The 27149-nt window shown below is 39.6% G+C and overlaps 1 protein-coding gene across 5 annotated transcripts in view; it reads right to left on the bottom strand.

The window, feature by feature from the left end:
• Positions 1-5108: 5108 nt before the first annotated feature.
• The window catches only part of GRB10 (growth factor receptor bound protein 10), a 213564-nt gene continuing 191523 nt past the window's right edge, over positions 5109-27149 (bottom strand). For 4 of the 5 annotated variants that reach the window (XM_038390917.2, XM_038390919.2, XM_038390916.1 and 1 more), the window contains 9 exons: positions 26130-26267; positions 25138-25248; positions 22673-22771; positions 16304-16381; positions 14968-15084; positions 14065-14131; positions 13054-13141; positions 10083-10176; positions 5109-8352 (listed from right to left, as the gene is read on the bottom strand). In XM_038390917.2, the coding sequence (XP_038246845.1) occupies positions 8206-8352; positions 10083-10176; positions 13054-13141; positions 14065-14131; positions 14968-15084; positions 16304-16381; positions 22673-22771; positions 25138-25248; positions 26130-26267 (939 nt within the window). In that variant the 3' untranslated portion in view covers positions 5109-8205. Of the gene's footprint in view, positions 8353-10082; positions 10177-13053; positions 13142-14064; positions 14132-14609; positions 14754-14967; positions 15085-16303; positions 16382-22672; positions 22772-25137; positions 25249-26129; positions 26268-27149 lie in introns of those variants that run through there. The other variant, XR_006279162.1, reaches the window with a different exon arrangement.

Raw genomic sequence — 27149 nt, 5'->3', positions numbered from 1 at the left:
ATATCCCAAAACTGTGGGTCAGCCCTTCTCATTTCTTGCCTCTCCACTGCTGAAGCTCAGCTCATTTCAGGCTAGGAGCCTATAAAACCTGGCCAGTGTTTAGCACAAAAAGCTAGCAGCCATGTTGAGCCTACCAACCTGCACTGAACTCAGTGGCAGAGCCTAGGGGGTGCTTGAAAACTCCCACATTAAGCAAAACATAGGACCTGAATAAAGAACAAGCTTTACATAGAGAATCCATTTTCACTTTGTGCTGAGCCGTTGTGTAATGTTAAATGGCTGCTGCATTTCAGTGGTGGATGAAGTTCTGTATAAGCTGTTTGAAATCTTTTGAGCTAAAAGGAAAAAAACGAAAGCCACCCTAAATAGAAATGCTCCAGACACTTATCAGAGAAGAGTTTTCAATTCAATGTCTGGCAGTAGCTAGGAAAGCAAACAGAACATTAACATGGATAAATAGAATAAGCAAGAACATATTGGAAGAGGCTACTGTACTGCAAGAAGGGCTATCAAGACCACTCCTGGAGTTCTGTGCACAATTATTACTCTTGGGGGAATTCTGCACCCTGGGGGGGAGCACAGAATTCATACCTTCCGCAGATTTCTTGGCTCCCCTGCAGAAAAATGGGAGAGCCAAGAAATCTGTGGGGAACACACACCCCTTCTGCTGCAGCCCAGGCGTGTTTGCTAGGAACAGCTGGCAGCAGAGTGCAGATCACCGTGGCGGTGCATGCGTGCGTCCATGGACAGCAGTTAAGGGGGTGGGGTTGGGCAACTACCTGCACATGAAACAGTGAGAGACTCAGGGCTTGTCTACACTGCCACTTTAAGCGCTGCAACTTTCTTGCTTGGGGGTGTGAAAAAACACCCCCCGAGCGCAGCAAGTTTCAGCGCTGTAAAGCACCAGTGTAGACAGTGCGCTGGTAGCTACGCCCTTCATGGAGGTGTTTTTTTTCCAGAGCGCTGGGAGAGCCATGGCATCGCTTTAACGTTGCCAGGGTAGACTACCCCTTACACTGTCCCTCTCCTTGCAGCTGCTGCAGCTGGGCTGTGTGAAGCAGGCTCTGTTCCTGAGGCAGAGCAGAAGTATAACAACTAAACAGGCAGGCTGCTAATATTCCCACTGTTAGTTAACAGTTCCCATTCTTGCATCCGATGAAGTGAGCTGTAGCTCACGAAAGCTCACGCTCAAATAAACTGGTTAGTCTCTAAGGTGCCACAAGTCCTCCTGTTCTTTTTGCAGATACAGACTAACATGGCTGCTAATCTGAAACTTCCCATTCTTAGTCAATTAAGGCTCCTTTACCTTGCCAGAGTGGTGTAAAGCAGCCTTACTGTAAATGGCAATAATGGAATCCTCACCTAGGAACGTCTATGTAAGTGGTTTTCAAACTTTTGTACTCGTGACCCCTTTCACACAGCAAGCCGTATGAATTAAAAACATTTTTTTTATGTATTTAAAACCATTAGAAATGCTGAAGGCAATGTGGGATGTAGGCTGACAGCTTGCGACCCCCCCATGCAATAACCTCGTGACCCCCTGAGGGGTCCCGACCCCCAGTTTGAGAACCCTAGGCCTATGTGCATTCTCACTTTTTTTCCTGTGCCAGAGAGGCACAAGGGGGTTAGATTACAGCTCAGGATCTATTTTACTTATCCATTTAAAAAAAATGCAGGACAATGATTAGCAAAACTGCATGACTTTTTTGTGTGAAAGTCTGAGCAATTTAAAGTGACATTCTACTTTACAGAACACCAAACACCAACATAAAAGTAATGTAATTTAAATGAAAATCCAGGATTATAACTGGAACGCTGGGTCTTGGTTATCAAGTATTTGTAACTTAACTTTCATGTTTTTAAAAATGCTGAACAGTTATTGTGATTTTTTTTCTGTATGGTAGTTTAAATAAATTACCAAATAAGTGAAACTGGTGTGATTATATTGCATTATTTTGACAAAATATGTAGGGTCGTCAAGCGATTAAAAAAATTAATCGTGATTAATCACGCAATTAAAAAATTAATCTTGATTAATTGCATGATTAATCGCACTATTAAAAATAAGAGAATACCATTTATTTAATAGCTTTGATATTTTCTACATTTTCAAATATATTGATTTTAATTACAACACAGAATACAAAGTTTACAGTGCTCACTTTATATATATATTTTTTACAAATATTTGCACTGTAAAAAACAAAAGGAACAGTATTTTTCAATTCACCTAACACAAGTACTGAAGTGCATTCTCTATCATGAAAGCTGAATTTACAAATGTAGAATTATGTACAAAACTAACTGCATTCCAAAACAAAACAATGTAAAACTTTAGAGCAGGGGTGGGCAAACTACAGCCTGGGGGCCGGATCCAGCCCACAAGTGGTTTTAAGTTGGCCCACGAGCTCCTGCTGAGGAGCAGGGTCGGGGGCTGCACCATGCAGCTTGGCCCCACTCCCGCGCTCTGGCTGGGGCACAGGGACAGGGCCACACCATGCGGCTCAGACCCGCTCCGGCCGGGACGGGGCCGCACCGCATGGCTCCCGGAAGCTGTGGCATGGCCCTGCTCCGGCTCCTACGTGCTCCAATGGGAGCTGCAGGGGTGGTGCCTGCAGATGGGGCAGTGTGCAGAGCTGCCTGGCTGCATCTCCATGTAGGAGCCAGAGAAGGGACATGTCACTTCTTCTGGGATCCACTTGAGGTAAGTGCCGCTCAGAGCCTGCACCCCTGAGCCTCTCCCCATGCCCCAGCCCTGATTCCCCCCCCCCCCTCCAAACTCCTCGATCCCAGCCTGGAGCACCCTCCTGCATCCCAAACCCATCATTCCCAGTCCCACACCAGAGCCTGCATCCCCAACCAGAGCCCTCACTCCCCTCCTGCACCCCAGCCCCAATTTTGTGAGCATTCATGGCCCGCCATACAATTTTTGTGGCCCTCGGGCCAAAAAATTAGCCCACCTACAAGTCCACTCAGTCCTACTTCTTGTTCAGCCAATCACTCAGACAAACAAAGTTTGTTTACATTTTCAGGAGATAATGTTGCCCTGTTTACAATATCACCTGAAAGTGAGAACAGGCGTTCTCATGGCATTGTTGTAGCCGGCATCGCAAGATATTTATGTGCCAGATGCACTAAAGATACATATGTCCCTTCAGACTTCAGAGGACATGCGTCCATGCTGATGATGTGTTCTGCTTGATAATGAGCAGAAAAAGCAGCATGGACTGACGCGTGTTCATTTTCATCATCTAAGTCAGATGCCACCAGCAGAAGGTTGATTTTCTTTTTTGGTGGTTCGGGTTCTGTAGTTTCCGCATCGGAGTGTTGCTCTTTTAAGACTTCTGAAACCATGCTCTAAACCTCATCCCTCTCAGATTTTGGATGGCACTTCAGACTCCTAAACCTTGGGTCGAGTGCTGTAGCTATCTTTAGAAATCTCACATTGGTACCTTCTTTGCATTTTGTCAAATCTGCAGTAAAAGTGTTCTTAAAATGAACATGTGCTGGGTCATCATCCAAGACTACTATAACATGAAATATATGGCAGAATGCAAGTAAAACAGTAGGAGACATACAACTCTCCCCCAAAGAGTTCAGCTACAAATTTAATTAACGCATTATTTTTTTTAAACAAGCATCATCAGCATGGAAGCATATCCTCTGGAATGGTGGCCAAAGCATGAAGGGACATACGAATGTTTAGCATAACTGGCATGTAAATACCTTGCAATGCTGGCTACAAAAGTGCCATACGAATGCCTGTTCTCACTTTCAGGTGATGTTGTAAATAAGAAGCGGGCAGCATTATCTCCTGAAAATGTAAACAAACTTGTTTGTCTTAACGATTGGCTGAACAAGAAGTAGGACTGAGTGGACTTGTAGGCTCTAAAGTTTTACATTGTTTTGAGTGCAGTTATGTAACCAAAAAAAATTCTACATTTGTAAGCTACACTTTCACCATCAACACATTGCACTACAGTACTTGCATGAGGTGAATTGAAAAATATAATTTCTTTTGTTTGCCATTTTTACAGTGCAAATATTTGCAATAAAAATACTATAAAGTGAACACTCTCTACTTTGTATACTGTGTTGTAATTGAAATAAATATATTTGAAAATGTAGAAAAAACATCCAAAACTATTTAATACATTTCAATTGTTATTCTATTGTTTAACAGTGTGATTAAAACTGATTAATTTTTTAAAATCGTGATTAATTTTTTGAGTTAATTTCATGAGTTAACTGCGATTAATCAACAGCCCTAAAAATATGCAGCATTTTGCATTTTTTGGCACAGAATTTTGCATTTATTGGCAAATTCCCCCCAGGAATAAATTATGGACATATTATGGTCAGTGGCATTGGAACAATTTGTGTAGTGGGGGTGCTGAGAACCACTGAAGCAAACTGTAAACCTTGTATATGATGGAAACCTCTCAAGCCAGGAGCACTCCCAGCACCCCTAGTTCCAGCACCCCGATTATGGTGATAGTAGATAGTCAAATATTCTACTACGAATAACAAGGTGTTCTAGCTCAGGGGCTATCTATGTGGAGAGGAACAGAAAACTGAGTTTATGATTAACAGGAAAAAGATTAAGCTGCTTTATAATTGAGATATATAAAACAAATATCATGTAGAAGAGGGCACCATAAAACTGTCTGAGAGAATAATATGTTTATAAACAAAATAACGCAATTACTGAAGAAAGGACCAGCAAGTTAGGGGATTGTCAAAACCTTTAAGCGATTAGCAGGGACAAGCCAGAGAAGATGAATGAACTTGAATAAGACACGTTACCTCGCAATCAAAATTGTAATAAAGAGTTGGATTTAAATTACCCCGAGATGCCTGCTGTATTTGTGAAAGGAAGACACAGTGAGGTTAGTTTAAATTGATTGCTATCCAATGTGGAAACTCTATGGCAAATTGTCTTATCAGTAATCTTTAGGCCCAAAAGCCAGTAGCAAAATGTCTTGTGGGGATTCCATTTTCCTTTGAGTATTCTTAAAGAGATCTTTAACACACAGGACTCCAACCAAAATAATTTAGACTCAAGTTAACAGATTGTAGCCACAAAAAAAGGACATTAATTCCAAATATAAAATGAATAGCACTGTATTAATGTTTATTTCTAAATTACAAGAAACAGAATATCAGTCCCTTATTTGTACAAAAATACCTGAAAGATTACAATTATGTTCACAAGCCAAAAAGCTATTTACAGTATGAAGCAAAGCATATTGAATAAAGGTTTTGTCTCTTAAGTTAATACCTTTTGCATTCCCTGAAAACTTAACTTTATTCCATTTTACAGTCACTAAAATCTTGCATTGTGACAATATAATTTACAATAAGCAAGTCTCGCCACTGGAAAGGTGCATTGATTGGTCAGACTGTCAGGTATTTAGTGCAGAAAAGATAAGACAAAACATCTAAACTGAGGCACGTGTTTCTTCAAGAGTAATTAACAAATAAAATGTTTCTGTACTTTAACACCTATTGTAACATAACTTAACTAGTAACTTTATTACCAAAATGGTTTGGCATTTTCCTTCTCGACATATTCAAGATCGCTACATGAAGTATTTATTTAGAAAATAAAAATCACAGGCAAAAAGATAAAAATTCAACAGGCTCCAAAACAACCCTGAGCATCCCCTTTACATTCATGTCATTTAAATACAAAAATAAGAGTCAAATGTCCTTCAGTCCTTGGTATTCTAAGCTGGCAGCCAGCTGAATTGGCTGGAAAAGTTTAAGGTGGTATTGACTATTTTCCAGCAGAAAGAATTAAAAAACAAAACAAAACAAAAACAAAAAACAACAGTGATCTGCTCAAGTAAGATTGCTGCCACTTGGAAAGTGGTCACTTTCTCAAAACAGTTCACGTTAGCTGGGAAAGGTACAAAATACTAAGTCAACCGTCTACATACAAAATCATGATTCATAGTCAAACTTTCATTCTCAAATTTAAATAAAATGCAAGTTTTATAAATATGAAACACTGCAAATGCTAACTGCCTATTGGAAAAATGATGAAACTAAACTATGGAAATAGGAAAAAAAAACCTTAAAAACTACAGCATAAATGGTCTTACTGAAATTGGTGAATATAAGAATGTAATCAATATAATTTTTTTTCCACTTAAGAGGGGCCAAATAGAAGCATGCAGAGTGAAGTCTGAGACGTAAGTTAGCTTAAATTTCAAGGTTTTAAAATACATTTTAACTGACTAAAAAGCAGGAACACTCAATTCAGTATGTACATTTAAAAAAAAAACAAGTTTTCACTACAAACTAAATCAAGTTTCTTCATTTTTTATATGTAGACATTACATGGAAAAAATACTAGAATGTGTTCTGTAAACTAAAATACAGTGTTTCTATACCATTGACATAGTTACAGCTGATATGGATGATTCAGGCAGGTTATAGTTTTTGTCTTAAACTATTCTCAACACTACATGAAGACCTAAAGATACAGAATTGTTCTTCCTTCTTTATTCTTTCTGGTGGCTAGGATTCAGCAAAACCAGTGAGAAGTATTTATTAGGGTGAGATCATCATAGACTAGCTGGTATGAATCATTTACTGTCTTAAGAGAAAACAGTTCTGCTCACCACAGTATTCTGAAAGTTCCCAGGGTGAAACATTTCTCGCTATGTATAAACTGTGTGGAGTATTTGAAAATAAAGTTAATTCAATAGTACCTCCTGTACCTATTGACTATCTTGCTAAAAGAGTGACAGTGATATATGCAGTATGGCAGTCCAAAGAGAACATTCAACTTGTACTTACCTAGCTTCAATATTGGTTTATCAATAGAAGGGAAAGTGTTATTGTGTAAACATTACATAATTGATTTAAATATTAACAATAAAGTAACTCTGATGATGAATCAGCACTAAGGCAGGATATATACTAGTTTACAATAGATACTGGTATTCATTATTGTGTCTGTCACAAATACCAGTTGTTGAATGGATGTTGCCAGCAGTAAATTAAAAAAATGCCAGTCATAGTTAAATGAATTTCCAAACCCACGTTTTGCACGTTTCTCAACATGTAAACTTTCATGACCCTACCAAAAGCAAAAGGGGTACAAGTTCTTTTAAAGTCCTATATCCTAAAAGAGCTATGCTACATATCATTGTTACTGTAGGTATACTATCTCGAAAGACAGCTCTTTGAAACAGTCTGAAAATTCAAGGAGATGTAAAGCTAAAAACACTGATCTCTTGTCATAATAAGTAGACTATCAGTGTAAGGACTTTTCCCACACAAAAGCAGCTGGTTCCAAATACAAAAGTGTGGTCATACAATTCATTTAGGAATAGTACATTTCCTCAACAAAGTCAACAGGCTGAAAAACCCAAACCACCACCATCAGTAAGTTCAAAAAGGTTCAAACATTTGTGCATAGAGTCTGACTAATACAGTCTTTGCATGACTGGGTACCACTAATATGCCACAAACACACTACAGCCATTATACTAAAAGTTAACAGTTTTAAGAATACATATGGTGGTATGTTCTTTTAGAATTGTATTCACACTGCTTCTTCGAAGAGGAGAGAACCTCAGGTATCCAGAGATGTTTTGTGACACACACACACACACACACACACACACACTTCTGGGTTTTCTTCTAGATCCTTTTAGGCTGAAGCATTTCATACATTTCAGGGTTTAGATTAATACCCAACTCTTGCACGAATTTAAAAGCCTTATCAGCTCCTAATATAGGCTGCATACAATATCCGAAACAAGTAGGAGTGTAAAAAAAAAAGTAATCATTACAAAAAGTCAACACGCTAGTTTTAATTGTCAAGATTATCCCAGGGCAAGAGTTCTTTTCAAAGATTTATCTTCATCACTTGTTTCTGTTGAGTAGCCCAGCCAAGATAGATTCCAGTTTTGTTTCAAGATTTGATGATGATTTTACATACCCTCCCCCCAAATTTTTGGGATGCTGGGACACTCAGCAGCACTCACTCTTAGGTGTTGGACAAACCAGTAAATCTTGGTCTGTTGGCACCAGTTGAATCCATCCCTTTCAGAGTCCCAAGGTGCATAATATTTTTAAACCAACTTACACATCTGCCAATTCCCCAGTGTCAACATTCTCTTACAATTGTTCTTCTAGCAAATCCAGTCTTCCAGCAAATCCAGTCTTCAGTGAGTGTCAAATAGTAGGTCATAAGGCCACACGGATGCAGTGGTGTTTGAGTTTGCAGGGCAAGACTCCTTTGTTTAGTTGGTAGAATTCAACAAGCTGAATTAGGTCAGAGAATTTGGTATTCCCATCATCGAGGCTGAAAAATATCTGTCCATCATCCTCACACTAGGGAAATAAGAAGTCCTTTCCAAATTAGGCAGCACATTAGAATACCCAAGTATGACAATAAGTTAAGATTCTAAGTACGATCTCATGCAAGAAAAAATAAGCACAAATTACAGCTTGTCATTTAGGAGCCTGTGATGCACAAAACCCCTTATCCACTTTGGTTAAGTTAAAAACTTAATAGGTCTCAAAACAGAAATATTGTTCTTTAAAGTCACTGTCACTATACCAGTCTCATCTAAGGTAATTTGGCTGCATAGCCTGAAGTGTTCTTGGAGATTCATAAGTACCAGGTTCCTGCTTACCCTGCACAAACAGCTCCAGTAAGAGTCCTAACCAGCTTACAACAAGTATTGAGATAGGGTTTTTATTTATTTTTTTCACCCACTGGAGAGGTGTGGAATTGTAACCAAGTGACTGCAGAGACCAAACAGTCACAGAGTTTCCTGGAAGAGTACGTCTACACTTCTCAAGCTGGAAATTACACCTCCAGTTCAGAGACATACCTGCACTAGTTCTGAGCTAGAGAGCTAAAGAGCTAAAAACAGACGAAAAGCCATGGCAGAGTGAGGAGCTTGCATCCCAAGTATGCACCAATGGTCTTTCATTGGCACATACTCAGGGTGGCTTGCCATGAGTCCATATTCAGGTACATAGTCAGGGCAGCTAGTTCCTCCCTTCCCCCCGACAGCTACACTTTTACTGTTAACACAGTTTGATCAGAAATAGTGTGAGTATGTCTCCTCGAGCTGGAAATTATACTTCCAGTTCACGACTCCAGTTGGGAAACGTCTCTTAAAAGCATGTATTTTGCTGTATTAAACCAGTCCTTCCAGAAGAACCCCAGATACCAGGAAACAAGTACAGCATTTCCATCAGTGACTCAAACTGTTAATGGGTTTTTGGTGCCTCAGTTTCTGAGTGCTCAAACAAACTACTAATGGTCCAACTGCCACAGATGCTGAACACCCACTGCTCCACTGAAATAAACGTTAATAAATAAACCTTAATCCCAGCTAGAAAAGTTCTTATTAGAGTGACTGGCCAGGGGACTTGAAAGGTGTGATAAATTCTCTACAGGTTTTCAGTCAACTCTCCACCTCTCCATTAAGTAAAACACAAAAGCCCTACTCAAATAATTGTTAGCTGATTAGTGTATTTGGGAGACAGAGAAGAATGCTAGGGTCCTGTGGGTTAAGAGGGGCTTGATATGCATTTGGTCTAAACATTTTAGGCTGATTGTGTAGATATACTAGTCCAATTCAAGGGTTTGGAATGTTTTTGGGTAGAGGGCATTTATATTTTGAGAAACTTCAGATTTAACTTACAAATTCAGGCCCCTAATTCCTCAGGTAACCATAAAAGTAACTGCAAAAAAAACAAAAAACAAAAAACCCTTTCCACAAACATTCTAGTATTAGCCTTCTTGCCACCAAAGAGTGCAATGGAGATAAAGGTAGCCAATTCTTATGGTTTTAATCAGCCGTAGAGATCATAGTTCCTTGCATCAGTTCTACACCTTGATTCTGATATTTATGCTAGCAGTCAAAGCGATGATCAAAAGGACATTTTTAGACAAACTGAAAAATGCCAAAAAAGAGTTCCGTTTCTCAAGGCTGTCATTATATTTTATTGCACTAGTAATTTATGTCCAAAAGTAGTTCTCCTTGCACAAAGACAAAGGTTTTATGAAGAACGAATAGAATGAGAACATTTTGGTCAACACTTACCGGTAAGATTTGAAAATGCTTGATTTTTTGATGATGACACAGTGTAAGCACAAATGCCTTTGGATTACTCTGGCTGTCCCGGAGGAGAAACAGCCTAGGAAAGACCATTTTCTTTTATTACAAACTTGAATAGCGTGACTCATTTGCTCTAAAATCAGATCTTTTGTCATTTTGTACTCTCTTTCTCCCCCTCCTTCAGTGGTGTTAAAGGGCAATTTCTTACACAGTAATTTGCTCTCTTCAAGTTCTATACCAATCCAGGTTCATGCAATGCTAGCAACAAGCAGAGACGGGCGAAAGAAATGTGATTATCTTACTTCACCTACATACTCTATCGGGTTTGTTGGCTCTGTAATTGGGCTTTCCATTGCCAGAAACTAAGCTCATGAAGAAAATATTCTTGTTTGGGCTCCTATAGGATGATTTGGAGACAAAAAGAGAAAGAAATTACCTCTCTTCTCCAGTATCCTATGCTAGCCAAGACAAATGGCACTGTGATAGCAGTAGCTTTTAGATGAACAAGTGTAATTACTCAGAAACAATGCAAGCACTCTCCTTACAGTGACTAACATGAGGCAGCTTCCATGCTACAAAGAGGTTGAGATATGCAAATGCTCAGAATTATTTTTCCTCAGCAAAATTAGCTGAAAATGTACTTTGGGAGGCAGTAGTGGCAGGGGTTTACCCTCACTTTGCATTAGTGTACTTCATTGATGTAATTTCTAATGTGACCTCCCCATTTCTTTCATGTGACCCTCAAATTAGGTAGTCAGCCAACCCAGTCAAACGGTGAATTGTGTACTTGGAGGAAAAAAGAGCTCCAAAACTTTAGGCATCCATTCCAAGAATTCTCCTTCACTCAGCATTCCCCAAAAAGTAGACAAAAGAAAAACTACCTCGTACAAAAGGAAATAGAGTACACCTTAGGTAATACACTCAAAATGTGCCAGCCACCATTCAGCTTGTGAGAAAGTCAAGTGTATTTCTGGGGCAGGCCTTCTAACTAACCAGTATGCCAGGAGCAATATTTTCCAGGGTTGAGTTTCAAGAACTGTCTAGAGTTCCAGGGACAAAAAGAACACACTCTAGCTTCTTATGACTGCTGAAATAAACTTCAGCACCACACACCTGCACTGCAATGATTACTGTCCCATCTGTTCATTGCATTTCTTCAGGCAAGGGAGTTATGCCACTGCTGAAAAACACTCATCCTGTCAGAGTACTCCTCTCTCCTCATATTACGATTGTATCTATAGAGCTGAGAGTCGATAATATATCTACAACAGAACCCCTGTGCAGCCCTGTTGCATCAAGAAGAGATGATCAAGTGCCAGAAACATCAGCTGTGCATACTTTTGACTTTCTAGGACATATCTGAGCTATATGGAAGACCTTCATCTCTTTCCTTATGACAACACTGTATAGTACTTTGGTCAAGAACGTGACTAGCAGGAAAGCATTACATGTAATGTAGAACCCAAGGTATCTGGGCAACATAGCTCCCTGGGAACCTGAGCCACCATTAGCTGCCCCACCACAAATGAATCCTAATCTAACTTCTACGGTGAGTAGACTCTCTAGAACAGAAGGCTCCAGGGTGGTGTCAGAAATAAGGGGCTCAGGGTGCAGGAGGGGGCTCCTGGTTGGGGCTGAGGGTTTGGAGTGCGGGAGTGCGCTCAGGGCTGGGGCAAGGTGTTGGGGGTGTAGGAGAGGGCTTATGGCTGGGGCAGGGAGTTCAGGATGAGGGTGCAGGGGGGGATTTCGAGCTTGGGCAGTGGGTTTGGGGTGGGTGTGTGGTCTCTGGGAGTGGGTTGGGGTACAGCGGGGGCTCAGGGTTAGGGTGCAGGAGGGGCTGAGGGCTCCGGCCGGGTGCTGCTTACCTCAGGCGGCTCCCAGGCTGCAGTGCAGAGGGGCTAAGGCAGGCTCCCCACCTGCCCTGGCCCCGCGCTGCTCCCGGAAGTGGCCACAACGTGGCCTAGTGGCTCTGCATGGTGTGTGCTGCCAGTGGCGCGTCCGCAGGAGTCACCCCTGCAGCTCCCACTGGCTGTAGTTCCCGGCCAATGGGAGCGCAGGGGCAGTGCCCGCAGGTGGGGGTAAGCGCAAATGGACTCAGAGCTTTCCTGGTTGCCCCTGCGCTTAGCCAGGGCTGCAGAGACAGCCAACCAACTGGCCTGGCACTCTAGCTTCCCCTCACAGCTGGGCGAGCCCACGCTCATGGCTCCAGCCCCATGCAGGGCTCCAAGGCTCAGGGCTTCTGGCCTGTGGGGCGGAGACTTGCCATGGGTCGGATGAAATTAAGCAAGGGGGTGGATCTGGCCTGCGGGCCAGAGGTTCCCCACCCCTGCTCTAGAGAATGAAAGAGACTAAGATTTTATGGGACTTGACGATTGTCACGGACCAAACGGTGCAGGCAAACACACCAGGCATAGTTGTTGTGGAAAAGACAACCAACAAAACTTTGTTAACTGATGTTGCCATACCAGCAGACAGAACACAGAAAAGTAACATGAACAGAAGATGGCGAAGCATGAAGAACTTTGTCACAAAGTGGAATGATTATGAAAAACTAGTTTACTGTCAATTCCAGTGATCACTGGAGCACTTGGAGTGACCCCCTGAAGGTATGAATGAGCAGCTCAAGGACACATTACAGGCACAAGACATCACGGTAAGTGACCTCCAGAAGACAGAATTCTTAGGCACAGAGAATTTTCAGGAAAGTCAAGGGAGAATGAGTACTTTTGAGCAATTACAATGCTGGAGTACTGCAGAGGGTTTAACCAACTCCTGACTATCCAAACCTACGGTCTTTGTTCAGGACTCATTGGTGGCTCATCGGGTTAAATTTTAGATGGTTGCTTTCTCCTTTTTATGCATCAAGATCTTGAACATTGTGAAGGCTAATTTGCCCCCCCCTTTTTTTTATTAAAAGAAATCTCTACGATACTGAGGGATAATAATAAATACTTACCCATCCACAAGCCCTTGCTGTTTAATAATCCTGTGGGACTCTTCCCTAGAGATCCTGCCATGAAACCAGTGCTGTGTCCTATGGATAACTGAGCAGGGTAGGGGAGAGAGAAGGGAGAAATGGTTAATCACATTAAGATGTATAAGTAGTATTTCTGTCTAGAAAAATATGTATCAAAACTTTTAAAAGAAATGTGTATATTGTTGAAGATATTGAAGATTTGTTAAAGACTGAAATCTCTTCAAAGATTCCAGTAAAGCATGAGGTGTCCAATAACAGACCTGAGATACCATTTGCATGCGCTTTTAAATCAAGGCATTTTACTGTTTATAGATACAACATATGCAATTTTGTTATAGCACCGAGTTCCACAAATTTCTGAAAAAAATTCTCCCTGGAGAACAAAAACTTCTTGATAGATCACATTCAGGTTGAGACCAGGCAAGGAAAGTTTAAGGAAAACCCCTTCAGCCATGAAAAAAACCTCCGTTTCATCCTTCCAAATTAGAGATGCCCCAAATTTAAAAGTGCCTGGACAAAGATACCTAGTCTTCTATATGGGACTTAGGAAGAGTTATTCCGTACTAGACAACCTAATATGCTAAAGTTTTAGCATTCTAATGTTTGAACAATAGCAACAAAGGTGAAAACTCCCTTCACCTGCATGAAAGAAGTAAACTTTAAATCTTATATAGAGCCAACATTAAGGAGTATGAATTTCCCCTTTAAAAACCCAAGGAGATTAAATGCAAGACACTAGTGCACCATTAAGATTACAATCTTAACAAGACATTCAACTTAAAAATGTTTACACTTGCTGGCTTTTACATTGCATAACATTTTTAAGTTATCCTGACAATTAGCGACAGAACAGAATTTCACCTTAATTTAAAACTTTTAGGGTGTCTGAAATCAGGATCTGATTTTCACAGCTTTGGGCTCCATTTCTACATTAAACATTCATTTTCTTTGTCCCAAAAAGGTCTCTCCTACTACATAATACAAATTTACCTGTGCTCAGTGTGGAAGGATGGAGTGGACTTTGGCTACCTAAGATGTTCATTCTTGTGCTGCGTTTCTGCAGAAAAAATTAGTTAGCATTAAATCCAGTCTGAAACTTGACTTGAGAGAATTAGAACACATGAAGTACAGATTTAATATACAAGAAACTGGGGCAGGGAAGTTTAATGCAATGAAGAGAAAGAAATGCAGCTGGGGGGGCGGGCTAGTCTACAAGCAGAGGCCCACTTCTGTTGACTTAAAATAGAAGCTGGGTCTAAATTAATAAAAGCTCAACATGTAGAAAGGAAAAAAAAAGACCCATCACATATGCTTCTGCCCAGTCAACACACTATGTACTCAATGGAGCAAGATGAGTTTGTCTCCCATACAGCAAGCACCTGACAGTGCTTCAGGTAATAACTTCTATTCCCTAGCAGACGAGTGTGTGGGAAAACTTGTACTGCAGCTGTCTGTCCACATGACACTATAAACAAGTTACATCAGTTTTCATTCCAAGAGGTGCTACCTCTTGTATATTCTGCAGTTAAACTTACTGGGAGCAAGCCATTAGTCACAGCCCCAGCCTCTTCCATGTGGGGAAGCATTTAATTTGACATATTCCTCCTCAGAGACTGGCTTTGCAAACTGGCAGTAAAGTTCTGGTGGGTCTGCTTTCCCCCTCAACCTTCCTCTGGACACTAGGGGGACAGAGAAGCAGTGGTAGAAGGTTGTTGTGAATGTGACAGTTACACTCAAGATGGAAATTGACTCTTTCATATCTGCATGCATGCAGTGTGAATGTTTCAGGTCCGTGCTAAGCTATACTGTGACCATCACTGCATTAGCTTCATAGCACACTGTGTGTTTCAGATCTCAATGGGCATTTGTTAAATACGAAGAGAAGATCATTACCCTCCAAGCATGACCTTCTTCCAAAGCGGCACTCTGTGCTTCAGCAGGATTTTCAATAACTCTTCCTATTTGTCCCGAAAAATCCATTGCTACTAGTGAATTTTCAGATACACTTCTCTGAAAAGGAATTTTCACTTGTTTCAAAACCCAGGAAAGTTACAATTTAAGAAAACAGTTTTGCTTCCAGATCTTTTGCTGATTTCAAGAGTATTCTTTTGCAGTTAATAGTATAGAAAATACAAGCCACTTTAAATCCTTGATTCTTTGAAATTCACAGTACTATCATTATATGGAATTTGTTTTGTTATCCCAAAAACGGCTGGATGCCAAAACTCCTCATCCTTTCCCCCTACCTCCCAACCCACCCCCCCACGTTCTAGCTCCTTTCATAGTATGCTAACTCCACTGCTCCCTCCAGGCAGATGAGGTGCTGCCCGTCTTACAGCTAGGAGAATGAGGGATCTGACTTTGGACTGTAATACTAATACTTTCTGTAGCACAGCACTGTCACCAAGCTGCCTCAGGAAGTATACATGATCAAAGAATTGGATATATTCCAACTGTTTCTAATTAAAAACAAAACAAAACAAAAACAAACAAAAAAAACCAGGCATGGTACAAAGCAGTGAAACTACAAAAACTCTTCCCTCTTTCGCAGTTACTTTGACTTATGGGGAATTCACTTGTACAGAAAAGAGGCATGTATAAAATATGAATCCTAAAATACAGCTATCAAAAAGAGGGAAAATTGAGCAGGTACTTTCTCACGTTCCCTATCTACTTGTGGAATTAAGAAAAACTGCACCTGGACAAGTCTCCTAATAACCAGTCACATTCATGCAACTGCAGTTAGGAATAAGAAGTAACCCAATTTGTTTTTTTTGGGGGGGGGGGGGCGGGGGGAGAAAACTCCAGATGGATTTTGAAGTGTTTGGAGATTGAGCATCATTATGGACGGTGACATTTATCTTCCGTACAAGCAAACAAAATTGAAGTTTATACTTATGGACTTTGAGGGCTGAAGCTTATTTCCATTTAAGTCCATTTCTATGCACGCAAGAGCAGACCTTAAAATTTACAGGACCATCTTTTGGGGATTGTTGTGGATAGCTCATTGGAGGCTTCTGCTCAGTGCACAGCAGCAGTTAAAAAATATGCTTGGGTGTATTAATAAAGGAATAGAGTCTCATCTGGGGAGACAGCATTTCATAAACATTATTGAACAGTGCAAAGCTTTCTAGTTCAGAGAAGTATGAATTATCAGGTAAGCCATTGCAAAATCGTTACAAAAGGATGGAGGACTGGCAATATATTTAAAAATAATATCAGTACTTACAACTGGAGTGGAGAAGTGGGGAAGCACGGTTTTTCTCTGCTGGGGAATTCTGTAGTTCTGGTACAGTAGCATTCCATACTGGAGATGGAGATGGAAGGAAAAGAAACATTCAACTGAATCTCTTTATAGCAACTATTGTAATGACACTTACACAGGAGAGGCTACTGTATGCTTAGTTTGGTATTAGATATAGTCCTCAGGCAAACTGGATTACGTAATAATGAGCCCGGGGCAGGTGAGGCAGCCAAACGTGCATGGTAAGTTTATCACAAGGCTATCACCTCCACATATATAAACTAAATACCCATGAATAGCTTTATCCACAAACCCAAGTAAGACTCATACATATGCCCATGCAGATCAGCTCTGCTTAGCAACTCCTGTTCACCAGCCACCACTTCAGAATGTCTCAACATCTCCCACTACAGTGTTATTCATCCTTTAAAGAGAAGCCCACTTGGACAGTCAGTTTTTGCTGATACCTTGGATTCTCCCGTCAAAGCAGATTTTGCTTTATTTTAGGCAGAGAACACAGTGATGCCTATAAAGTTTGTCCAAATGATTCAATTCTAAAAAGATCACTTTCAGCTACTTAAAACTTTTGAGGGTGAAAGTTGGCAGATTCATCACTCAGAGCAAATTATTATTATTTTTTAACAGTTGAGTGAAACTGATTAATTGATTCAGTTATCTGAAAAGAGAGAACACGTACTTTCATTTCCCCATTTCCCCTTTTTCAATAGTGGGACTTAAAAATAATAGCTCTAACCCTTCAGTGGTTGGTGTTAAAAGATTAAAAAATTGGCAGGGAGATGTATCATAGAGTCATATGTGCTTTCAGTGGTCTTGCTATGATTTGTCTAACTTACAGGGATTCTTAGAGCATACTTAGTGCATGAACGTATGTAATTAGTTCTCTTAAGAGGCTGCAAATGTTCTGCTGGCTTTATGCCTACAAAGCTCCAGACTGTACAGGGGGTATGATGCAATTTTATGTGTGGAACGAGCGAGGCTGAGCTGGACTGGAAGTAATGTCTCCGATAAGTGAAGTTCTCACAGCATTGAGAGGCAGAAGAACAGGCAGTAGTATTCTTCTACCTCCTCCCACCAAAATACCCTTTAAAGAGCACAGAAAATAATAAAATAGGTAGTATACATTTGGACTCTTTTGGGTTTAAACATACTGATTTTAAGCTTTCCAGTTCAGTTTTGAATTTAACGTTAGTGTTACTGTATCTAAATTTGTACATAATTTATTATAATTAAGTTATTTCAATAGGAAGTAACAGTGGTACTGTACTTCAATCTGGCGTACAAAAATGAGACCTGGAACTATAACTATGTTACTCAGCATTCGTGACAAAGGTTACACTCATGTACAGCTTTGATTGTAGAAAAAATATGATAGACTATAATACATGTTCTTATTTGAGAATCAGTATTTGACCATGCCTTCCACATGGCTTTTAATCTTAAATAATGGCTTCAATTTATTCCATGCCTGGACAGTTAGCTGATCAAAATTCAGTAAAAAGTAACTGGAGACAGAACTATGCTAGTGGACATTGAAGAGACACTTGCAGCTCACAAGCCTCAGTCCAAGAATCACTGGTGTACAGGTAGCATTTAATGTGTCCCTTGTGGCACTTTTGCAGCTCAAAATATTAAAACAGTGTTATTTAGCCACTGAGGTCTGAGTATCACTGATCTGCACAAATCAGATACACATTTTGTACTCAGGTACAGCCCAGGATACAAGAAACAACACGCACATCCTGGAGTACATTTATCTAGTACAGCCTGTTTTGTATTCACTTATAAACGGGAAAAGGATTTTCTGTATTGTAATTTACAGAGAATTGTTCTTAAAGATTAACGGGTTAGATAATTTGGAGAGCATTCAAATCAATGAGTTCTGATTTGGAAAATAAGAGCTTATTGCACAGAGAATGGACTGAAAAGCTGCAGTTCCATATGTGCATGTGTGATAGAGGAACTTCACTACTGATGCAAAAGGGACTTTGATAAAATTATTATAAATTTACTCTTCTAATGTTATGTCATTACAAACTTGCCTATACCTTTACTGAGTCTTAGGAGATGGTTATCACTACTTTCATGCATACCTTGCTTGTTGAAAAGTTCCTCACAGGCATATATTTGTATTTATTTTATCATACGAAATGTCCAAGCTAAGGAAACTCCTAGGAATTCTGTTGACTGTCAATGTGACAAACTCCCCAAGTGTCCAGGGAGATAAAATCACTTGTATTACCTCTAGGGATATTTATACTAACTCTGAAATGCATTTTTTAATTCCCATTTTGCTTTATTTTTTATACTAATGTCTTATCTGCCATGTTTTGAAAAAAGGATGAAAGTTTGGTTGCTGTGATTGGTGCTTGGTATAGAATATTTAATAGTAGTTTTTAATTGCAAATTGTATACTGCAACTGGTAAACGCCATTTGGCCTACAAGGCATCTAAACCAGAGCATCTTATCACAGAACAGGACACATCTGTTGTCTAAAATGTCAGTTGGAAAAGAAATGGTTTATCTCAAACAACAGACCTTGCAAAAAAGAGTTAGGTCCTGACTTCGAGAGGATGTTAACAGCAAAAAGAAGTCATATATAGGAATGTATTATCAAAAGCAAAAAAGTTGGTAGTAAAGAGAATTATTTCACAGTCATTCTAAAATCTTGCTCCTTGAAGTCTTAAGAAAAACATTTATACTTGAGAAATATTTTGTAGAAAACCTTTGTTTACTTCTGAAATGTTGAGATGGCAAGCCCTGGTGAAATGCACACTTCTGAATATGTTACATAAATGCAAAACTTCTAATGCAATTCCTAAAATCATTGCTATGTAAATGGTAAAATGCTTTATGTACTATCATGGAATCCAATGACCTTGCTAAACTGATTACTGATGCAAGTATAAAATATTTATATTAATGGGGATTATTTAGCATACTATCTGGCATACTCAAGCAGCAATTCCCTCACCCAACTCAGGAAGACAAGACGAATCATTCCTGCAAAAATTGTTTCTAAAGAAGTTGATGATTTTTCATAACTATTTAAGCTAAAATCTAAGAATTTATTTAAATTTAAGAGCCTATTTGGAGAACTAAAAAACTTCTATACAAAAGAACAAGAGTGTTTGGATTTTTAAAAAAAGAATTTTAGTTCCTGTTGAACCTCTCTCAGAAAATGCCTGGATAAAAAGGAAGTTAAAACTAACCTTTAAAATTATCTAAGGTTTTCCTGCCACAAGAGAACAAAGACAAATAGACATGTGTCACTTATTCGTTAAGCATACTGCATATTCAGAAGCTGAAGGTGTAACCATAACCAAACTCTGAAGGCATGGAGCCAGTGAAAGGATGACAGCAGCCAACTTTGAATCTGAACAAGGCTACGAGATGCTTTCTTAAAATGTCATGAAAATAGGAAGGAGAAGATTATAAAAACTCTAAAGTGAGCCCCCAACACACAGAGCCATGAGATTAGATTTAAAAACTCCTGTAGTGATTTTATTGGGATATGGAAATGCTCTCAACTTAAGATGTCAACAGCTTCTCCTGGTAACCACCAAATAGTGAGACCAGATAGTTCTGGAGTGGAGACAGGGGTTAAGCGTTGGGTATGTTTATAGAGCAAAGAAAAATCCATGGCTGGCCTGTGCCAACCGACTTGGGCTTGCAGATTCAGGCTGTGGGGCTGTTTCATTGCTGTGTAGACTTCTGGGCTCGGGCTGGAGACCAAGCTCTGGGACCCTCCCATACCCCAGAGCCTGGGCTCTAGGTCTCTACGGGTGGGAGGGTCCCAGAGCTCAGGCTCCAGCCCAAACCCGGAAGTCTACACAGCAATGAAACAGCCCCGCAGCCTGATTTTTTTGGCACAGGCCAACTCCAGGTTTTTCTTTACTGTGTAGACATTCCCATTGATAAAAAGAAAAATAGTTAACTGGATTTATGATTCTTAATATTCGTTAATTGGTCTGTCTTAAGATAGATCCATAAATGGTTTCTAAGTAACTGATTTAAATCCTTTTTTTTGATTTATTAAGATTTAGTAAAGATTATAATTGGGCAAAGTAAACAAACTGTTTGTTATTCCTAAAAAAATCAACAGGACTCACCTGCATTGCAACAAAATGTTTGCACATTTATAAACAGCCTTGGTTTTTTAACGATGCACTGAAATTGGGCTCACAGCAACTTTGGGAATAAGACCCTGGTCTTAATTTACGAAGAGAAAAGTGGCTCCACCAAAGAAGGGCCAATTCTCAAGGGTGCAATGTCTACTCTCTACAGAGTGGCATCCAGAAGAGACTGTAATGGAAGTAGCCAAGTTATCATTAGTGTTCTGTCTTTTGTTTTCTTTTCCTTTTTTTTATAATAAAATAGCCAAAGTTAATAATTGTGATCATTTTGCTTGGCTTTAATAATGGTGCCCCTACAGTATGCAGAAGAACCCCTGTGACTAAATAGTGGAAGTCTCATCTCCGAGTTGGCACCTAGAGAAACAATTCATAGATAGCTGGACCACCATATCTTGTTTCTCAAGACTAAATATTTTTAGTAATTTGGGGGATAAAAATTACATGACATGCAACACAAATTTAAAATTACCACTTTCTACCCCACTTGTCTGGAAATTAGCCAGGACTAAAGGCAAACCAGCCAGACAAACTTTTAAAACTGAGGAGTGAGTCTGGGGATAAAAGTGTTGTAGAATAAGGTAAATATACAACTATGAACTTTTTGTGTACTCTGCAATACTTCCTGGTAAACATCATGTGGACGGTTTGGCAACTGATAACGGATTACAATAGAAATTGATAATGTTAACCTCAGAATTATAGAGAGTTGTAAAATTATCCTGCAGTTAAGACAGTGCCACATTCCTACTGGAGCACTGCAGCCTGTAGCGTTGATACTGAACTTCCTGTTTAGCCTCAAGAATACAAAACATTGGCTGACCCCAGCATCAAGTTGCCCTTTTGGTTATGACATGACATTGTGTACGGAGATGCTATCAATGCATTAACTAGAATCTAGGGCATACATTTTCAAATGTGACAAGTGATTTGGGGTGACTCTTAGCCCACCTTAAAGACCTCTGATTTTCAGAGAGTGCTGAGTACCCATTCTCTAAAATCTGGCCCTTCAAGTTGTCTCAGGACTTGGGCATCCCTTCATCACTTGGGAATATTTAAGTCTAAAAAGACAACATTAAATTTGTGTTGCCCGTGTGGATCTGACTTCTTATGCATCCACCTTACATAGTGGAACTATATTCACATAAAGCTGTAGCACAGAAATTGAGAGTTAGCACGGAGAGGAGGCTTTTCATGGATGAGACAGGAGAGAATTTATGTTGCCCTTGACAAAAGTGAGGCTCTGAGGTTCTGAAAGCCTCTAGGTTCTTCTCCTCTAAATGAGATTTTCAGGGTTGGAATTTATAAAGGGTACTTCTACAGATCTGTAGATTCTAACCAACCTCCTCCTCGATGGGGGCCAGACAGTCCATTTCTTCTCTGCTAGAACACAAAAGGTTGTTTCCCACTGAGATTTCTCTCCAGTTTACCCCACTCCAACACAATCTATCATAGAAGACTCTTAACTACACCATCACCCTGCCAGCCGAGTGAGGAAGCTAGTACTACTCTTTTTGTTGAGAGTATACAGCTAAGTGTCCTTCCATGCAACCCTTCCAATGCAAAACATATTCACTCCTTGCTCTCAGATATACATACTCTTGACCCAGGTCGGATGTTGAATCATGTTTTATTAGAAGCCACACCAGTTAAACAAAACCACTGCAAAAAAACACTGCAGTTTTTAAAAGAGTCAATTTGCCTCAGGAAATAGAAAACAAAGATTCTGAACAAAATCGACACTATACATTATCTTGTACTAGTTAAAATCACTGCAAGTTAATGAGCCTAAATACTTTACCTAAACTCTTGATTTTTTTTTTGGTAGATTCTGCATTGACATGATGAGTTTAAAACCAATGACTGTTTTGATTTTTGAGGCAAAGATATACTTTATATTTTGCCATGTCAGGATTGGGTTTTATTTATACGTGCAATGAATTTAATCTGATGCTGTGGTTACATGCTTCTGATTAAAAGCTGTATCCAGTATTTTACTTTCCAAAATGGAAGTACCTGCTGCAGAATATAGTTAACCTTGGGGTACATAAGTGAGCAGTTCGATAAGAGTAGCTAGGGATTTCTTCATAAAAATATTGCCTTGTATATTCAGTGCACTATAGTATGGGAAAGCTGAAATCTCTCAAGAATACGAAGACAGCTGTAGACCTAGTCTAATTTAGGTTATGAGAAAGTAGGTACCTTGAGGAGTCTAAATGCAGTCATCCAACATGTTCTGCTCTGCTCATCTTCAGCACTCAGCAACCTCAATTCTTTAGTTTCATTTCTCACTCGGTTGGGCTACAAAATGTAAGAGAGAATTCAGTTACATTTAACAGGAAAGCAACAGCACTTGACATGTACTATATAGGAAAGGCAGGCACAGAGAGTAAGAAAACCGGAAGTATGTGTCAAAAAAAAATACTCGTTCACACTGAACTTGTGTTCAGTGGAGGCAAAAATATATTTGGAGAGAAAAGTCTAGAACCAACTTCCCTGATTGATCCCCAATAAAAGAAGAGTGATCAGTTTGTAACCTTTGCCATTTTACAACACTCTGCCACTCAAACATCTTGTATCCAAGGCTATCAAGACACTGTACAATTTAAGTAAACTAATCCCCAAAATAATCTTGCAAATGAAGGCTTTGTCTGCGCCATTTTAAAGATGGGATTTGGAAGTAGAGAGATGAACTGACCCATCCAATGTCACACATGAAGTCTGGATGCAGGGACCAGATCTTCCAACACTCAGTCCCGTGCCTTAACCACACCACTCCTCAGATAACCATTATCTTATTGTTGAGTGCGTTTTTTCCTGCATTCTTACTGTTCATGTTAAGATGAACACACTATTTGGAAGTGTTTTTTGACCACCTACACTTGAAATGAGGAAGACTGTGCGTAATTAAAACAACAACAAAAAAAAGATGGGAGTTTATGTTTTTGATAGATAAGTTTACCTGACAATTATCCATTCTAACAGCTCCTGCTGTCCCCTCTGTGAATGGCATTAAGGCAGAAGTATTACTGCTGGAGCTACCCACACCTCTGCAGACAAGAGGCCAAAGAATGTCAGGTTTGCCTTGTGAGGCGCTACACACATTGTCTTAGAGAGCCCCATATCGAAGGGGAGGAGAGCTCTACCCCACCCCCTCAATGCCTATACAAATGGCTTTCCCTGGTTAACTTAGTACGTCTCCACTAGCCACCCTTCCTTACCTGGGGAAAGAGTTTATTTCTAGCCAAACAGTACTTGCTAGGAAAGAGACAAGTTCACAGAAATGAAGAACTACTCTCTACTGCCTCCACCACCACAAACCCTTGCAACAAACCCATCAATAAAAGCAGCTCCCATGCCTGTCTCCCCACTCCTCTCCTCAGATTTTCGCCTGGGGCCTATTACATGGAGGCACACAGTAGGTAGCCTTATTTTCAACAGTACCCAAATGACAGACAATTGGATTTGGGTGCTTTAAAAATGTTACCAGGCATGTTGGTGACAACAATGAGAAAGAGGGGTGCACACTGAGGTGTGTCTATACACAGATGTTATACCACTTTAGATACGCTGGTTTAGTTAATATCAGTACAACCCCTAGCATGGCAGGCATTATACTGGTAAAAAGTATTCTGTCTAATTCCCTTTCCCATATAAGCATAAGCTATACCAGTTGAGTATCTTTATCCTGGTATAACTGCAACCACTCTAGTGGTTGTACGGATATAACTTTATTGGTTAAAAAAAATAATCCCCCTAACTCGCATGGTTATTCCAGTACAAAGCTGCAGGTAGGCCAGGTATAACTGTTAAAAACCAACCCCATATACTTTACTCTTCATTTTTCAAACTGATCTTCTGCTTTAAAGTAAGTGCAAACAAGCTGCCTGTCATATTGGTGCATTTACCTCAGTTTAGAGTGGGATCCTCTGCTATGTAATTTGGGCATTCGCTCTCACAAGGAGCTTTCCTTTTCACAGGGATTAAGGTATGAAAAGTAGAGACTATATGTGAATGTCTGGAGAGTGTGTCTGAACATATAACCCCAAGGCCATCCAACCGGCTCACTACTTGATAGCAGTTAGATGATTTTGTACTCAAACCTGCCAGTCCAAAAGACATTCCAGGTTTTCACAGCATAGAAGCACTGATACTTAAAATAAACCCACACAGAAATTGAACGTCCATGACCCTCAGATTATATTTTTAAAGCTTCAGGGGCCCTCTCATGTAACTAACGTCAGAGCTTCTGAATCCAAGAGTAATACACAAGCATGCAATTCTAGGTTTTCCATTGTGGAACCTCGTGAGCTCTTGTCTGCTCAATTATTTGAAAACGCCATTGACTTTTACATTTAAATAAACGTAAAGTTTATAGCATTATTTAGACATAAATCACTATATTAGTAAATGCACTACCTGGAACAACTGTCACTCTTACTCGATTTGCTGCTGTGCGAAGTTTTATTTCTTTTGGTCAGACTGTGCTGCCCTCCTACTCTCACCTTCCCACTGCCTAGTACCAGACTCCAAAAGCCCTTCTGAAGTCAATAGGATTACTTGGTGAGTAAATTTCTACACACTGTGAGTAAGGGTATCACAAATTTGCTTAAAAAATGCTAATGATTTCAGTTCCACCTTGGGAACAAGTTAATGAGAGGAATTACCTTTACACAAAATCCATAGTCTGCAGGAGCATTATACAATTTCTTGCCTGCTATCAATGAGAAGATATTGCTGTCTTCTAGGTCAGCTAACAACTGCAAGTGTCTTGGCTCCTGTGGAAATATTGTACCTTTTAAACTGTAGGATTAAACCACTGAAACATTTCAGTGCCAGACATACCTTCTCTGAAGAACATCATCCATCAGAGGGCAGTGTATGCACATTTAAACTGCTTCTCTCTAAGCACTTGAAGTTTTATTTAACATATACTAAAATGAACCATTTGACCTCTTCAGATTGGCTATACATTTGTAAACGGAAAATTGTTCTCTGGAGGCATACTGACAAACTGATCTGTATTTCTGAGATATTTGCTTGCAAGGGAAATACCATGAGACCAATAAAAAGCCCAAAACAAAACAAAAAAAGTACCAACCCCCGCAAAACTACACAATAGCAGGAGAAGGGAGGGGGTTTATGCTGAAAGTTGACAAACAGTTACATTCCAGTATGATGTAAATGATGCTTAAAGTGGGTTTTGCCTTCTACATCGCTATACTGGTTCTGATTAACGTTTTTCAAATTTAATAATTCAGTCTTTAGTTACCATCTAATATAAACCCATAAGAAGTTCATTTATGAAGCAAGTGTTTCTCCCCAATCCCTAAACTCTCATTTAATGCAACTTCGGTAGCCACTTATATATTTTTATATATTAAAAGCACATGTATGTCTGAGTATAATTATTATAATAAATAAATGCAAAGATGGATATTGCAAGATGAAGGGATGTAGCAACCCAGGTCTTGTTTGCTACTTGCCCATAATTTATTTATTGTTTTGCATCATCTCCTTTTTTTTAAAGAAAACTCTGTGGAAACTTTTATATTAAAAAAATCTACTGTAAGTAGAAATTCATTTTACATCATTACATTACATCATTTTCATCAACAATTTTAGTAGCGCAATTCTTTTTTTTTTTATTTTAAATTACCTTTGAAGTTCCTTTTGTGGAGCAATAAAGTCCCGATCTTCTCAAACACACATATAACTTTTTCCATGATTTCCTACCCAACTCTTTCACATGCAAGAAACCTTGAATTTCAGGGCAGCTACTGGAGTTTAGAAAGTTCTGTGGGAGATGAAAATTAAAAAAATTAAGTTATCTGATTATGTACCATAAACATGGACAGAGCTAGCACCACACCTGTAGCAAGGAGCAGTCAGTCACAGCCACCGACTTAGACTTGAATGTTCCTTAGTGAGAGCTGCTATCTTCTTTCAAAGCAAAGAAGATCAACATGCACTAGGGAACTTTTGGTGTCCAGCAGCTGGGTCCACATGGACAGTTAGCATGTGGCAGGCTACAGCGTTGTAGATTTACACCCCATCTTGCCATGCACTAACTGTTAGTCTAGACACACCCTTAATTACACTTAGCACATTGGCATATTCCTGTTTACCAGGCAACAAACACTGGAGGTCCTCCTTGCTCCGGGTGTGGTGCTAGCCAATGCAGAATATAACCATTCTTCCATACCTCTATTCCTCTTGCACTGATGAGTACGAACTGATATTTCAAATCAACATTTACACAACATAGTCACACGCATCTTATTAATTCTAAGAATCTTGCTAGCCACTAGAAATGTGCCAACAAGTGTAGCTTGGAAATGACTGACTGGAATGCAAAACTTCATCCAGCAAATTTAGATTATGAACAGCCAGTTTCTGGATTATCCACCACCAATTAATATCATGTGTACTCCCTTCTGTCCCACCCAGGGGTACGCACAAGCAGCAGAACATTTCACACTCAGTAACTCAAATACACTGCATTCTACTAAATCTTTACATTTACAAAGGCCCCAAGAAGTCAGGACTTTAAAATATTTTAAGAAATTAGGGTTGGTATGCTATTTCTAACGTATATAGAGATGCTACAAAATGAACTAATGGGAACAGCTGAATATGCATTCAGGCAAATGAATCACAGAACTGTAGGGCTGGAAGA

The sequence above is a fragment of the Dermochelys coriacea genome, chromosome 2 (assembly GCF_009764565.3).
Source record: "Dermochelys coriacea isolate rDerCor1 chromosome 2, rDerCor1.pri.v4, whole genome shotgun sequence".
Taxonomy (NCBI): Eukaryota; Metazoa; Chordata; order Testudines; family Dermochelyidae; genus Dermochelys; species Dermochelys coriacea.
This window is presented reverse-complemented; position numbering and strand designations above follow the sequence as displayed.